We start from the raw sequence: 13,883 nt of genomic DNA, 5'->3' as shown, positions 1-13,883 counted from the left end.
TCCACACCGGCGAAGCCAGCCTGGTAAATGTAAACGCACTCCTCACCATAGCATGCACCCATCCAACAGCAGCATTTCAGCAGTTTTTCCTTCTATTTTGAGCTCAGGTTCCAGGGTATTTCATACCTTATGGTACCGAATATAAGTTCAGTTATCCCAAACAGCGTGGAAAACAATTTAAGTGATTTACCCTCAGTGCAATGCACCAACTCACAGGCAGTTTATTATGCAAGAGATTTTAAAAAGCAGCAAAGGAGATGAAAGGCATGCAAAGAAATGCACTAAAACTGTCTGATGGGCTCTACCTGAGGCTGCTGGATACAGAGACAACCCAGTACGGCCGGGGACTGGTTGATAAAAGGGACCAAAACGCCATAGTGGGGGGCACTGGCATTATTTGCAGCATCTTAGGGGTACAGGATGCTTTGGGGCAAAAGCAGTCTCCATTCCCGCGTAGGTTATACACCTAATTTCTTTCTGAATGGTTTTTCATACGTCTTGTTATTCTTTAAAGCATCTCGGCCCTGGGCCCGGGGGAAGCCGGGGCAGCGCCCGCCCTCTCCCGCCACGCAAATCCCCCTCACGGCGCGGTGCCCCGACCCCCTGGGGCAGCCCCCGCCTCGCCCCCACTCACGGGTGTCACTCTCCGACGCCAGGTCGTCCCCCATGTCGCGACCCGCCGGCCCCCGCCACCGCCGCCGCCTCAGGGCGGGCTGACAGGCGCGGCCCCGCCACCTCGGGGCGGGCTGACAGGCGCGGCCCCGCCGCCTGCACGGGCGGGCTGACTGTCACCGCTTCGCCGCCGCAGAGCGCGTCTTTAACTGTTATTTCAAGGAAAAAAATAAAATAAAATAAAATAAAATAAAATAAAATAAAATAAAATAAAATAAAATAAAATAAAATAAAATAAATCCTCTTTCTGACAGACACGGTGTTTTCAGGCCGGTTTGGAATTACTTGAGGGAGGAAAATCCAGCTACCACCATTTCGGTCAGGGGGCCGCACGGCTGTTACCTAGGCCGGTGTCACCCTTTACCTCAGCGTGGCTCAGCTAAGTGCTCTACTGCAAGGCAGTGGTGGGGGGCGGGTTAATTCTATTTCCAAAACGATTTGGGAGGAGAGAGATTTATATTCTGCAGGAAATACGGGGTGGGTTGTCGGGGTTTTTTTCCTAAAAACAAGGTTCAGGGTTTGGTGTTTCCAGGGGACAAGGTGCTCTCATCTACCAGACAGCCAGGGCGCAGCAGCAGGTGCAGGAGGGTGTTAAAAGTGCTCTTCAGTTTTACTCAATTCTCCTGTTTCAGCACCTGGGTCTGGTTTTGTCTCATTTTCTTTTCTATTTTGATAGTATGAGGAGGAAAGAACCAGGCAGTGGCTTAGCTGAGGTTGGAGAATCAGATGTGTTTCGGGGAGGTCTGAGGTAGAGAGGAAAAAAAAGTCCAAAACAGCCCAAAAAAATTACAAAACTGGGTGCTTGGTCCTCCCAGTGTTGTCCATCTCCAGGCTGGAGAGATGCTGCTGCCTTTTCACAAAGCACCAGGTAGTGGCTCTCCTGGCAGCAAATCTTTCCCAGAGCTACATGAGGGCCATCTTTCAGCCACAGCCATTTTGGTTCAGCCTGTACAAGGACTCTGGCGTGTGTCTGGCCCCACAGCTTTCTCCCAGTATCTCATTTGATTGGGTAAGTGTGGCACACGAGTGTTCCCTACTCCTTGCATTTTCTCGCCCTTCCTGTGTTTGCTTGCACTCAGCCTTGCCACATATATAGGGTGACACGTTGGGTTGATTGAGTAAATGCTGTTCATTGGCCTTCAAATGTGTAGGAAGGTGGTGTGAGGAGAAAGGAATAACCTGTTCTGTAAACTCAAGATGGGCAGGACTGGGAGGCATGAGCTTAAATCATGGTAGGCAGGATTTTGGTTTCTTCTTTATACGGCTTCCCAGTGGCCAAGACAGCAAAGGGGAGCAGACTGCAGAAAGGGGGTTTCTTTGCTGCTGGTCTCACAGAATCACAGAACGGTAGGGGTTGGAAGGGACCTCTGGAGATCATCTAATCCAACCCCCCTGCTAAAGCAGGATCACCTGGAGCAGGTCGCACAGGATCATTTCCAGGTGGGTTTTGAATATCTCCAGAGAAGGAGACTCCAGAACCTCTCTGGGCAGCCTGTTCTAGTGCTCTGTCACCCTCAAAATGAAGAAGTTTTTCCTCACATTGAGATGGAACTTCCTGAGTTCCAGTTTGTGCCCGTTGCCCTTTGTCCTGTTGCTGGGCACCATGGAGAAGAGTCTGGCCCCCTGCTCTTGACACCTGCGCTTTAGATATTTATAAGTATTGATGAGATCCCCTCTCAGCCTTCTCTTCTCCAGACTAAATAGATCCAGCTTTCAGCCCTTCCTCATACAAGTGATGCTCCAGTCCCCTCATCATCCTTCTAGCCCTCCACTGGACTCTCTCCAGTAGTTCCCTATCTGTCTTGAACTGGGGAGCCCAGAACTGGACACAGCACTCCAGATGTGGCCTCAACCAGGGCAGAGTAGACTGGGAGGATAACCTCCCTCGACCTGCTGGCCACGCTCTTCTTAATGCACCCCAGGAATTAATTAATGCACCCCACTCTCAGTATAGGAGAGGTGCCTTCAGATTTGTATTCCCTCCCTGAACCATGCTGCCCTACAGACTTGGTCCTCGTCATGAGCCCCTCTCTCCCCCTCAGCAGGAGTCCCTGGAGGAGCCTGCCCTGCCCTCCATCCTGGCCGCACCGCTTCTTTTGCCTGCGAGCACACGCTGATCCCGGCCACCACACGAGGGTGCCAGTGCTGTTCACCTGCCACGGTTTGGTGCAGCGAGCAATGAACTCCAGGGTGGTGTTGGGGTTGTTCCCTGGGGTCAGGACAGTTTTGGGGGACACCCCTGTCCCGGGGACCCTTGTGAAGGTCTGCGCTGCTCCTGCGAGAGAGCGCGGGGCGTGCGCCATGGGGTAGGAGATGCGGGGAGGCAGGCAGTGTTCCGGGGGGATGCGGAGATGCATGTGGAGACCCTCTGCTACTTCAGAAACGTCCCTCTGTGGGCACAGCTACACCAGAGGGATCTTCAGGGCAGCGAGCAGCAGGGCTGAGCCGGCGGTCTCCACCTCATGGAAGCCCACTGCCGAGGGTCTCTGTAGCCAAGCGCTGTGCTGCGGTGGGGACCACGAGCAGGGCTCAGCCGGCCCAGTCATGAGATGGGGAGGTAGACCCTAAGCTCTTGAGCAAACACAGATTGTGTGTATGGGGGGGTGTGTGTGTGGTCTATGGTTAGCTGCTGGTCTCAGAGCTTTGGATTTGTGTTTACTTTTTATTCAAATTGAATTAAAAAAAACCCCAAAAACCTCTCCGGTAGGAAAAGCAAACATAAGGTCTGGCTGGATAAAGGGGAAGCCCTTCTTTTGTATGATAGCTCAGCGGGTAGAGCATCCTCCCTGAGGAAGGGGGAAAGCTAGATTTGATCCTTGCTTCTGCCGGAGGGGAGATGCAAACCCTGGTCTCCACAAGACCCCAGAGAGTACCGTAAACAGCAGGCTCCGAACATGTCTGGTGTGGAGAATATATCTTCCTCTTTCCTGTTATTTTAAATAATTAATGATTTGATGGAACAGGGAGTGGAGAAGCCAGGTGTCCCGTCTCCCTGGAGAGCAGTCTGTGCACCCGGCGAGACAGCGTCTTGCTCTCTCTCGATGAATATTTAAGTGTCTTTAGACAAATTGGAATGGCGCCAGCAGGAATGACTGAGAAGGGCTGAGCCCTTCCCACTGGGCACCCCGGTGCCTGGGGGCTGGGGAAACAGCCCTGAATAGGGCAGAGAATAATCCCTCCTTGTACTAACGTACAGTGCATCCCAGCCTTGGGTGGGACCTCTGGCTCTTGCTAGTCTTTTGTTACGCTGTAAGAGATCTTTGGATGGAAAGCTGTCTGGACTTAACCTACCACTGTTAATGTCATTGTCTGCACCTCTTACAGAGCTTGAATCAGCCAGGACTGATCACCTGCGGCTCGTCTGCTGCTTCATGCTGACCTCAGAAGATGCACTGAAAGTTCTCATCTGTTTGTGGGCTTGGGTGTTTCCAGCAGGCAGGGAAAAAAAAAAAAAAAGCAATGTAGGCAGTTCCTTCTGGCCTTATTAAATAGGTATGTGTTCAGGGATGGAAGGGACGAAGACTTTCTGCTGATACTAAGTAAAGAATGCCGCAAGAATTTATTAATGACACTGAACACTTGCCTAGTGATCCATTTATTAGCTAACAGACCTAAAAGAGCTTTTGGATTCTTCCACTAATGTTGTAGCATAACGAATGACAGGGGAAGGTGACAATTTAAGCTCTTTTTGCAATATGTTCCTGATATTGACCCCATCTTCAGAAAGGTGTTAAAGTCTTCGACTTTCTTTCACTTGAAGAATAATTTTAGCTAAGCCGGCTACGTGCTCTCTTTCACTTAGAAGAGAAGCTCTCTGGCATAGCATTTTGTGCTCTTACCGCGCATGCACAATCTTTATGTGTTAGTTTAGGATAATCGTTATTTTCAATCTCCAGCTTTCAAAAATCATGAGCTAGGCTGCTTAAATCTATGCTGTTTTAAAATGTGCCTCTGTTTGCTCTCTGGTTTAGTTGTATACACTGTGATTTTAAAGTCACTCAGATTTGTAGCTAGCCATGTAATACAGCCCACAAACCAGCATGTGTTTATGCAGAAACAGTTGCTTACCTAAAGGTTTAGCAAATTGGACTTTAATTTATAATCTTCGTTTGGAAGCAAAACTGGAAGGTGACTCCTCCTGCCTGCAGCTGCCTGTAGTCCAGGAAGCCAAGCCTCTGCTTCCCTGGAGCTGCCCACAGTGGGGGAGCCCGGCTTGGGGAACCGCCTCCAGCCCTGGAGGATTGTCTTTTCTGGCATATGCTGCCAGGAAATTGAATATTGCATGGGAGAGGGGATGACCACGTTCCTCTTTCAGTGCTGATGGACTCTTTTTACACAACTGGGTGTCAGCACAATGTGCTGAGATAGCAACCATGGGCTCCACGTGGCAGCACAGATCCTTTGGGCACTGTGGTACACAGCTGCCATTAATGCCGTAAGAAATTGTATGGTTGTGCTGCTTCATGTCCCCGCTGTGGGTATGAAAGGGACTAACTGTACCAGCACTCTGACCTGGCTTGCAAACTGTGCTTCCAGGTATGTCCCATTAGAATGGAATACACATTAGAACTCTGGCTACATGGCTTCATGTGTGGCTCCATCTTATTTGTTTTTTGTCTGGGCCAGGCATTTAGTTGTCCTGTAGACTAGGTTATTTTTGGTGCTTTCTTTGATAACTCTGTTGCTGTGACATGCTGCGGAGCCTAAACTCCTCTGGCAACATCCCAGCAATGCACACAAACATCAGCCCAGTCAGTCAACATACGCAGCTTTCCCTAACAGGACTCCACAAACCCACTCTGGAAGCCTGAGAAGGGATCCAGCACTTTCCTCAAAGGCTGTATTCATCTCCCTGCAAGGCTTCCACAGAGGAACAGCTTGTTAGAGGGACCTATGGAGCTTGGAAGCTTTGCCAATAATAATTCAGGCCCAATTCTGTAGTCAAATATTTAGTTAAAGAGAGACTGTCTGATGACTGGATTAAACACAGATGGCATCTGAGTGAGCTCGACACTTCAGGTTTTTGTCAGTGTCCATTTCACAAGCCTGTAATTCTGTTTTTCCTGTCTTCCCAGACTCTGCTCATCCTGTGTAGTGTTTCAGATAACGCAGAATGAGATATTTCAGCAGAGCTGTTGCTCCTAGCTCAGGAAGCAGCCTGTATCACAAAATTATGTTCTCTGTCTAGGTTTATGAATAATCCTGTATTATGGGATTGGGAGGAAATCACATTAGAGAAATTGAAGGGTTTGTTTGTTTGTTTGTAAGGGAAAAGTCTCAAGGAAGCCATGAAATGTCAGAGAGGATGGGTGAGTGAGTCTTGCTCAGCTAGATGCTGCTGCATGGGTTTGACACTGATAGTTCAATCCATGTCAACAGCAACTGGAAGTTTCAGCTGGTGACTTTGAACTTCTCTCTCCTGTCACTCTCACTTCCCAAAGCCAATAGGCCTTTAAATCCCTTGAAAAGATAAATGGGCTTAAGCTTCTATGTAGCTTTGAAAGTGAAGCTTACACTCAATTAGCATTCTGGCCAGGGTTGTTCCTGACGATCAGGTCACTCCTGTTGATCCCTGACCTTCACATAGAGCTTACCGACACCAGTTCACTACATCTTCCAACTCAGTATATTCTCCTTCCAGCTGTGGAGAACCAGGCTGACATCTATCCTGCAGGAATACATGAGAAACAAAAAATGATGCTGAGCATCATTTGTACCTGACTAATATCTTAGAAAAATACTGGGGGGGGGGGAGGGGGGAAATTTGCTGTATCTATGATGCTTTGCTGAAGGATGGGTCTGTATGTTCAAACTCTCTTAATGCACGAGTCCTAGGTTTGACCAGCAGCTGGGAGATCACTGGCATGACAACCTCTGACAGTGATGATCAGGTCACAGTGGTCATCCTGGCCTTGCTTTGAACTGGAAGAGTGGAGGCTGGTCTTTCAAAACCAGGAATATAAAACTAGCATGCTCTTAAAACATCTACTATGTGAAGGAAAACAAGTGTGGCAGGGAAAGACCGAAAGGGCAGAAAAGCTTTCTTGAATTTGAGAAGAGAAATGGTGTGATGGAGCTTGGTTCAAATGCGATGGTTAGCTGAGCTGTGAGGTTAATTAGGGAGGAGGGAATGTCTGCATCATATAAACCAAGCGATAATCGGACACAGAATCCTAATCCCCTTGCTGACATGCCTGCAGGCAATGTTTTTATTCTCACTTTTCTGCATGCGTAAAAAGAAGGAGGATCCTCTGCTTCCCAGGCCTCTGAGGACTGTCTGGCTCCTAACTGCAATCTCTTCCCTGGCTTTTTTTAGGACAAAAGTGCAGATGAAATGTAGGATTTTTTAACTGTAAACCATAAAAGTGCTGAAACCTACTGCCAGAGGCACAGCCCTGAGCTGCCCTTATGTCATGCTGTAGGACTCAATGCAAAATCTGAAGCGAAACAAAAAAAATATCTTGTGTTTGAGCATTTAATAAAAGCAAAGTGGAAGCAAAGGGTCGCTAAGCTGTGATGCCATCACTCCCTTCTTCTCTGACCCCACAGTAAACCACGGAGTGCAACAGGAGCAGGAAAGCACACTGTTGGGAAGCAGCAGTGCAGCTTTGGAAGCGTTTCATTTCTCTCTCTCGGCATTTCTCTTCCAGAGCCCGAAACATCTGTCTCTGTCTCCAGCCACATGCAAGTGCACCGAAAAGAGTTTTGTTCCAAGCCTAATGAGTAATTTCACGGTCTTGGAATTGGAGGCAGGGGGAGGGGGCTGGGACAGCAGCCGGAGTCATGTGCTTTACAAGGAGCTCTGCTGATGTCAAATCGCAGCCTGATGACTTTTATTTTATTGCAGCCCACCAGACTTTCCTTTAAAGTCAGCTGCTAGACTTGCTGGTGATCAGTGCAGAAACAGCTCCCACACGGGCTGCTGCGTTCCTGGGACTTCCTCACTTCTGGGCACAACAAGCAACATGGAAAATAATGACATCAGTGGCGTGGAGGTGGGGGAACTCAGCTGGGCATCAGCTCCGCTCTGTTCGTGAAGAGAGCACGTGTGAATACAAAAAGCTTTTTGCCTGTCCTGCTTCTGGCTTCAGTGCCATGTGCTTGGAGAAAGAGGGATGAGGGAACAAAAAGCCCCGGGCAGATGTGTAATCTCATTGCTTGAATGTCTAGTGGATGATGCTGAGATGTGGTGATGCACACAGTCTGAGAATAGATACAGAATGAGCTGACTCAAATTGTAGTTGGTCTCAGCAGACGTTTAAAAAGCACAAACCCCAGCTTTCTCTTTGAGAAGGACAGGGTTATCTATAGAGAGCGATCATCGGCACAGAGCACAGGAAACAGAAGGCAGATGTTGTCATGTTTATGTTTCCACCGCAGGGTCTTCCTTTGGGACAGGCTTGCAGATTCCAGGCCCCGGAGCAGAACCTGCACAGCTCCATGGATGCACCACGCTGTTTTTATCTTGGGCAGAAGAATATACAGAGCTCTTCCTCCACCTGCCCAGGTTCTCCTGGTCTGGAAAGGAAGTTTATGTACAGTTGCTGTGACTCACCTATACAGCCTGACTCATTTTCATGCTGTTACTCATAGAAAGGGAAAGCCAAATGGCAACCAGTCTGTGCCTGTAGACACCTGTAATTGTCCAACTTTCGGCTGTTAATCTCTGGGTGAGTTTCTGTTTATTGGCACTAACACATCCTGCTGAAGCTTTTAATACTCTCTGCAGAGAAAGACTGATTAGTAAGTAAAGTCTTCTACCCCTCAAGCTAAGAGGAAGTGTGTGAATCTCCATGGCTGCTTGTGGAGTTGCCAAAATGGGGCTATTTCAAGCAGACACTTCACAGGGGTAGCAATGGGCTGGGACCAGATGGAGCAACCACCAGGCAGAGCTGGGGATGGTTACAGGGTTACTGCAGCTCCTGAGCTGTCCTCTGTGTCCGGAGGGACTTGCTGGTGGTCTCTTAAAGGTGCTCAGTGCTAGGAGATCCTGCTTCCAGCAACGATGGCTTGTTGGTGACCAGAAATCTGTCTTACCAGCTCGCTGGGCTTCTGTCCCATGCCTTGGCTCCTCACTGTAGTATGAGGGCTACATAATATAAGGACTACAGCTGCATGGGGTTCTGCAGACTGCTAGTCCTCAGAGGAAAGGATGGTGGTGTACTTTGTGTAAGCCTTTGTTGCACCGCCAGCTCAGGAGTCTCTGCTCACTGGAGACCTGTTGTTTATTCGCACATATTTTGTCTGCTTGTGAGGGTACAGGGAAACGCTGGGTTCTGGTTCCTTCTCTTGCACTGTGATGGGTGGGTTATTCTGTGTTAGAGACCACATGAGCATGAGTCAGATCTGAAAACCTCACCCAAGATCCGCACAGGGAGGCTTTAGCTGTGAGGTGGGAACCAGTGCCCGCCACTACAGCTGGGCCAAATGCAGTCCTTCTCATTTTCACCTCATTCCATGTAAAAACCACAGTGCAGCCCTCCCTGAACTGCACAGGAGAGCACAGTGCAAAGCTCCAGGTGGGTGGGCTGTCCAGAGGACAAGGAGGCATCTCGGGCCTGGGACGGTGGTTGTGTCAGAGTTAAGGTGGTTTCCTCTGGGTTATGGGAAGCTGAGGCTCACGTCACTGGTCTGAGTCTTGCAGAGAGGAGCTTGGTCTCAAACCTGGCTCTTCCTTCTCAGCACTGTCTGCTGCTGGGCAAGAGGCCACTCTAAGGTTCTGCTCTCTCATAATTTGACTCGATCTCACCTGAAGAGCTTTGATTAGAATTGTTCCATGGACTCTCAATGAAAAGCTGGGGGTTCAGTTATTTTCTGGTGAAAAAATATTTAATTGGAAAAATTCCTGTGTGGCCTTGGTATGCTTTCAGCTGGCATCCTGCCTGCCCCTCTCTGAAAATATTGCTGATTTTGAGTGCAAGCGCTTCTTGTGAGGCTGTTTTTTTCAGCTGCAATCCCTCACTTTTAGGTTTCTTTTTACCTTGAGAGGATGGTAGGAGTTGACCTTTTGTTACGTGGCACTGAAATGACCTTCTGGGGCTGCCTGCCTGTCATGCTGCCCTTCACGGGAGAGCGTGGCTGAGAGAGGCCAGAGTTCCTGTAGCATTTAAGGAGCAGCCACTGCCCTGCTGCTCTTAGCTGTCTGCTGTTAATACCCGCCACCGCCCCCAGCTCTGGCAGCCGTGTTTGCAAAAAGCTCTGCGGGCAGTGGAAGCAAGCTGGTTTCATCATGACAATGTAGTTATCCTTTTAAGGGAAAATTCCCTCTGGGAGCCAACCCTCAATTACCTCCTGCTCCAGTGCCTTCTTGCTGGAGATGGCTTGTAACACAGATGAGTTACAGCCACAGTAACTCAGGCAAGCACCTAGCTGCTCCGGAAAAAAATAATAATTATTAAACTCTGTTGGCCTCTGCTGTTTGCTAGTAAAAAACAGCCTGTGCTCTTTCTTTTCTATAGGAATGGTGACTTTGGCTGCAAGCCCCTGAATTTACATCTCTTGTGTTTAGCGCTGAAAATACTTTAATTCCAAATGAGGGGCTTACCAGAAGAATGTGACACTCTTGAACGCAAACTTGTCACAGGAATGAGACCAGACTCCTTGATGAAGTTCTAGGGACTCCTTTTGGCATCTGTAAGTTTACTGTGATTGTCTGAGAAAGTGGCACTTTCTCTCTGGGCAATGACAGACTCATTTAAAAAAAACCTAATCCTGTACCTGCACAGCTACTGTTGTCTTGAGCCAAAACAAATGAACCACAGCCCGCGGCCTGAGTGGATCATCTGAGAATGAAACAATGCTCCTTGGAGGAGCAGAGGAGCCAGGCTGGATCCCTGTGCCCCATTCTGAGGACTTGAAATGCACAGGAATCCTATTCTGTCTGTCTAGAGATGGACTGAAGGAGCTTTCCTTCTTCTCAGCCTTCCCAAGGGTTTGAATTCTCTTCCCTTATCGGATCAAGGAAAAAAATGAACAATGTTTAAAGCTTCTGTAAGCAGACAGGAAGCAATCACACGAGCCCCATCAAGATATGTAATTTCACCCTTTCAAAAACTCTTAGGGTAAATTACCTAAAAAAATTCTAAATTAACTAAAGTGTTGAAATTGTGTTTTCAAGCTGCAGAGCAAAACTGTCCCCTTTTGAAATGTCAACTTTTCAAAGCTTTTTTTGTATGTTGTTTTATTTAAACCAGGACACTTTTCCACATCTGTAGTCCTCTGTTAACAGTTTTGGGTTGTCGTTTTGCCCTGGAAACGTTTTGCCAGGAAATTTCTAACTAGTGGTTCCCAGGAGGCCCTGATTCCACCCTTGGAGGTGGGTGGTTTTGAACCCGCCTGGATAGAAAGGCTGAAGTGTGGCTAAGCTGAGAGCAATCCTGTCACTCGAATACGTAACTATCGTTTGAACTGATGACCTTTCAGAAGTTCATTAGTTCTTGGCAGTTGAAAACAAGTGGAATTTATTTGCCTCCTACAGGAAATTCAACCCATGCTGTTGAAAATTCAGCATCGCTCCAGAGAAAGAGCTGAGCAGAGGCTTGGTCGCTTGGACAGGAAGGTTATCCACGTTCTGGAGACTGGCACCGGAGAACGTAGGTTCAAATCTGTATCTCCTGTGATCTTCCATATGACATCTAACTATGTTTTTTCCTTTGAGCTTCATTTCCCCTTCACCACTGTTACTTGCAAGACACACAATACATGAAGAACTGGGCAGCACTTTGCTGTCATGGTGATGTGGTCTAAACAAACCCAGAGTATTTTGCCAGTATTTCAAAACTGATTTCTTGTCGCGAATGAAATAGCAAAGGAACTTGCAGTTTTGTTTGTGCAGATCCTGGCTCAGTTAGTCATGCTGGCTTGCGTATCTGTCGGATTTTTGGAGATCTTTGAGTGTTTTATCAATTTCAGTGATAAATATCCCAGTGTGTGGTGGTGTGTTAGATAACTTGCATCTAAAACTGATTAGCATTTCTCCTTTAAGAAGGATTTCTTTCTGTGCAAGGTGGATTTCTCTGGAAGGAAAAAATAATTTTCCTCCAAAACTACCTGAGTTTTTTTGGGTGGGAGGGGAAAACATGAATATCATTAAAAAATTCACCGCGCATCTGAAACCCATTTAGAGACCAAGAGGGAATTAAATGTTTCAATAAGGGGTAAGGCAAAGCCAGTAATCAGCTTTCAAATATTCTAATTTCTGGATATGACCCTGCTGTGTAGTTCGGAGGGGAAGGAGAGTTTGGATTGGTTTGCGTTGCATGCATGTCACACCCTTACCCATGAATGGGAACTAGCACTCCCACTTGCATTGCCTCCCCACCTCTTGCCCTCTTCCTACCTCTCAGCTCTTCTCCAGTACACCCCTTTACAGCCTCTGCTCCAGGTGGCTTTTTGTCTTTTCCCCCAGAACATCTCCAAAATACTTCAAACTCTCATTTCTCATTTAAATGAACGATATGGTGGATTTAACAGCGGTCTGTACTATTTGCACTTATGGGCTAGGAATAATAGTTCTTTGACTGTCATATCGCTCAAAGAAAACAGGATTTGGGGGTTCATTCCTATCCCTGCTAAGGGTTAGTAAAGTCACCAAAGGACAAATTCTCAGAATTGGCTTCTTTTTTTTTTTTTCGGTTTGCTGTTTTTAGGAGCACTTCATCTAGTCATCTAATGTTCAGGTTATCTAATGTTTGCTTTGAAATGTCACTACTGCACCAATTCAAAATAAAAGTATCTGCTGCAGGAGAATGGGTTTGGAGCTCTGTGCCTTTACCTTCATTCTGCAGGGTGAGAAGCTCCACTGTCTCTCCTGGCGGCACTACAAGGTGGAATTCATTCATGGCCACAAAACATCTTGAGGTCTTCGTATTGGAAGATGCTATAAAAAAATTGCCAATAGTGTTGTTAGTCAAAAAAATGGAAGTAGTTGTAGCTTGGGTTCCCAGCATTTTGGTTCAATTAATGCATTTATTTTGAGCAAATCACTTTAAAATTAATTTCCTGACTTTGAAAAATGCCTACATTCCAAAGCGTATCCCCTCCCCATGGGGATGTAAAAACCAGCTTGTAAATCCAACAAGGACGAGGAGTAAGGAGGTTTTCTTGGCAGCGGCAGCACTAAAACTTATGGACAGCTTCTATCAACACAGCTCTGAGCTTTCTAGGAATCACTTGTTCTGGCAGAGAAGACGTATGAGATGGGAAAGTGGGGAGAGATGAGAACTGAAGACTGGAGAAGAGAAGAGAAGAGAAGAGAAGAGAAGAGAAGAGAAGAGAAGAGAAGAGAAGAGAAGAGAAGAGAAGAGAAGAGAGGAGAAGAGGAGCTGGGGAGAGCAGGCCAGGCTGAGGAGGTGTGAGTAGGGTCTGCAGGGGATTTCTGGGGCAGCATGTTTACCATCCCACAGCTCCCCAGCGAGAGGGATAACAGGGTTACAGACCTGAATAGCCTGTGAGGTTTATTAGCCACCGAGTCTGGTTGCTGAAGCTTCTGCCAGTGTCCTGCGGGAGCCACATGGCTGGGAAGGACCTCAGGCAACAGCTTCTTCCACCCTTCTGTGCAGAAAAGAGTGAGATATACCCACCTTCCCTGCCTATCTGCTCTTAAGGAATCCCAGTGATGGAGGTCCCCCTGCAGATCCCATTCCGAACAATACGTTCACCCTGGGCCTAGAAGACTTTTCCAAATAGAAGTTGTCACCTTTTTTTGCTGCAAATTAAGCCAAATTTGTTTTTTTCCCTTTACCCAGTGGATGTGATAAGCTGTTGACAGCCATCCCTCCTGTAATAACTTCTTACAAACAGGATTTTGCAGTATTCCACAGAAGTTTTTTTCTATAGGTGTGAGTACATGTACTTTACATATGATCTTTAATAAAGATGCACTAAGGTAGGATTTCTTGCACCATTTCCTCTTATGCTTTACAACCTGTGAACTGACAACATGAGATAGCTCAGGCAGAGGGGACTGATGCTGCACAGCCAGAGATGCAAGGGCTAAGCCTCTGAAGTGAAGCTGGTGGGACTGAGTCTCTGATACCCAGGAGGGGATGGAAAATACACAGCTTAAAGTCCCTTGAATTGACCTCAGACAGCAGGATTGCTGCTGAGAATGAAATCATTAATGCTTTGTAACATCACGTCGGCGCTTGTCACAGGAATATTTTGGGTTGCTTAGCCGTGAGGTAAGGCGCTAGAAGAACACGGTGACTAAG

General features: G+C 47.5%; 1 protein-coding gene and 1 long non-coding RNA gene across 10 annotated transcripts in view; one reads left to right on the top strand and one right to left on the bottom strand.

Annotated features, from left to right (window-relative positions):
- Window positions 1-12,580, bottom strand: part of ANKDD1A (ankyrin repeat and death domain containing 1A) — a 25,495-nt gene extending 12,915 nt beyond the window's left edge. For 4 of the 7 annotated variants that reach the window (XM_075763959.1, XM_075763955.1, XM_075763956.1 and 1 more), the window contains exon 1: window positions 635-750. In XM_075763959.1, the coding sequence (XP_075620074.1) occupies window positions 635-668 (34 nt within the window). In that variant the 5' untranslated portion in view covers window positions 669-750. Of the gene's footprint in view, window positions 1-634; window positions 765-6,186; window positions 6,341-12,445 lie in introns of those variants that run through there. The other 3 variants (XM_075763952.1, XM_075763954.1, XM_075763958.1) reach the window with 3 other exon arrangements.
- LOC142603429 (uncharacterized) lies at window positions 8,176-13,883 on the top strand. Of its 3 annotated transcripts, none has more exons than XR_012837359.1 (4): window positions 8,176-8,342; window positions 10,131-10,305; window positions 11,150-11,264; window positions 13,419-13,883. It is a non-coding gene; the product is annotated as an uncharacterized LOC142603429 (long non-coding RNA). The 3 variants fall into 3 exon arrangements; XR_012837358.1 differs by lacking the exon at window positions 13,419-13,883 and adding an exon at window positions 12,459-12,587; XR_012837357.1 differs by lacking the exon at window positions 13,419-13,883 and adding an exon at window positions 12,321-12,461.

Source organism: Balearica regulorum, chromosome 12 (assembly GCF_011004875.1).
Source record: "Balearica regulorum gibbericeps isolate bBalReg1 chromosome 12, bBalReg1.pri, whole genome shotgun sequence".
Taxonomy (NCBI): Eukaryota; Metazoa; Chordata; class Aves; order Gruiformes; family Gruidae; genus Balearica; species Balearica regulorum.
This window is presented reverse-complemented; position numbering and strand designations above follow the sequence as displayed.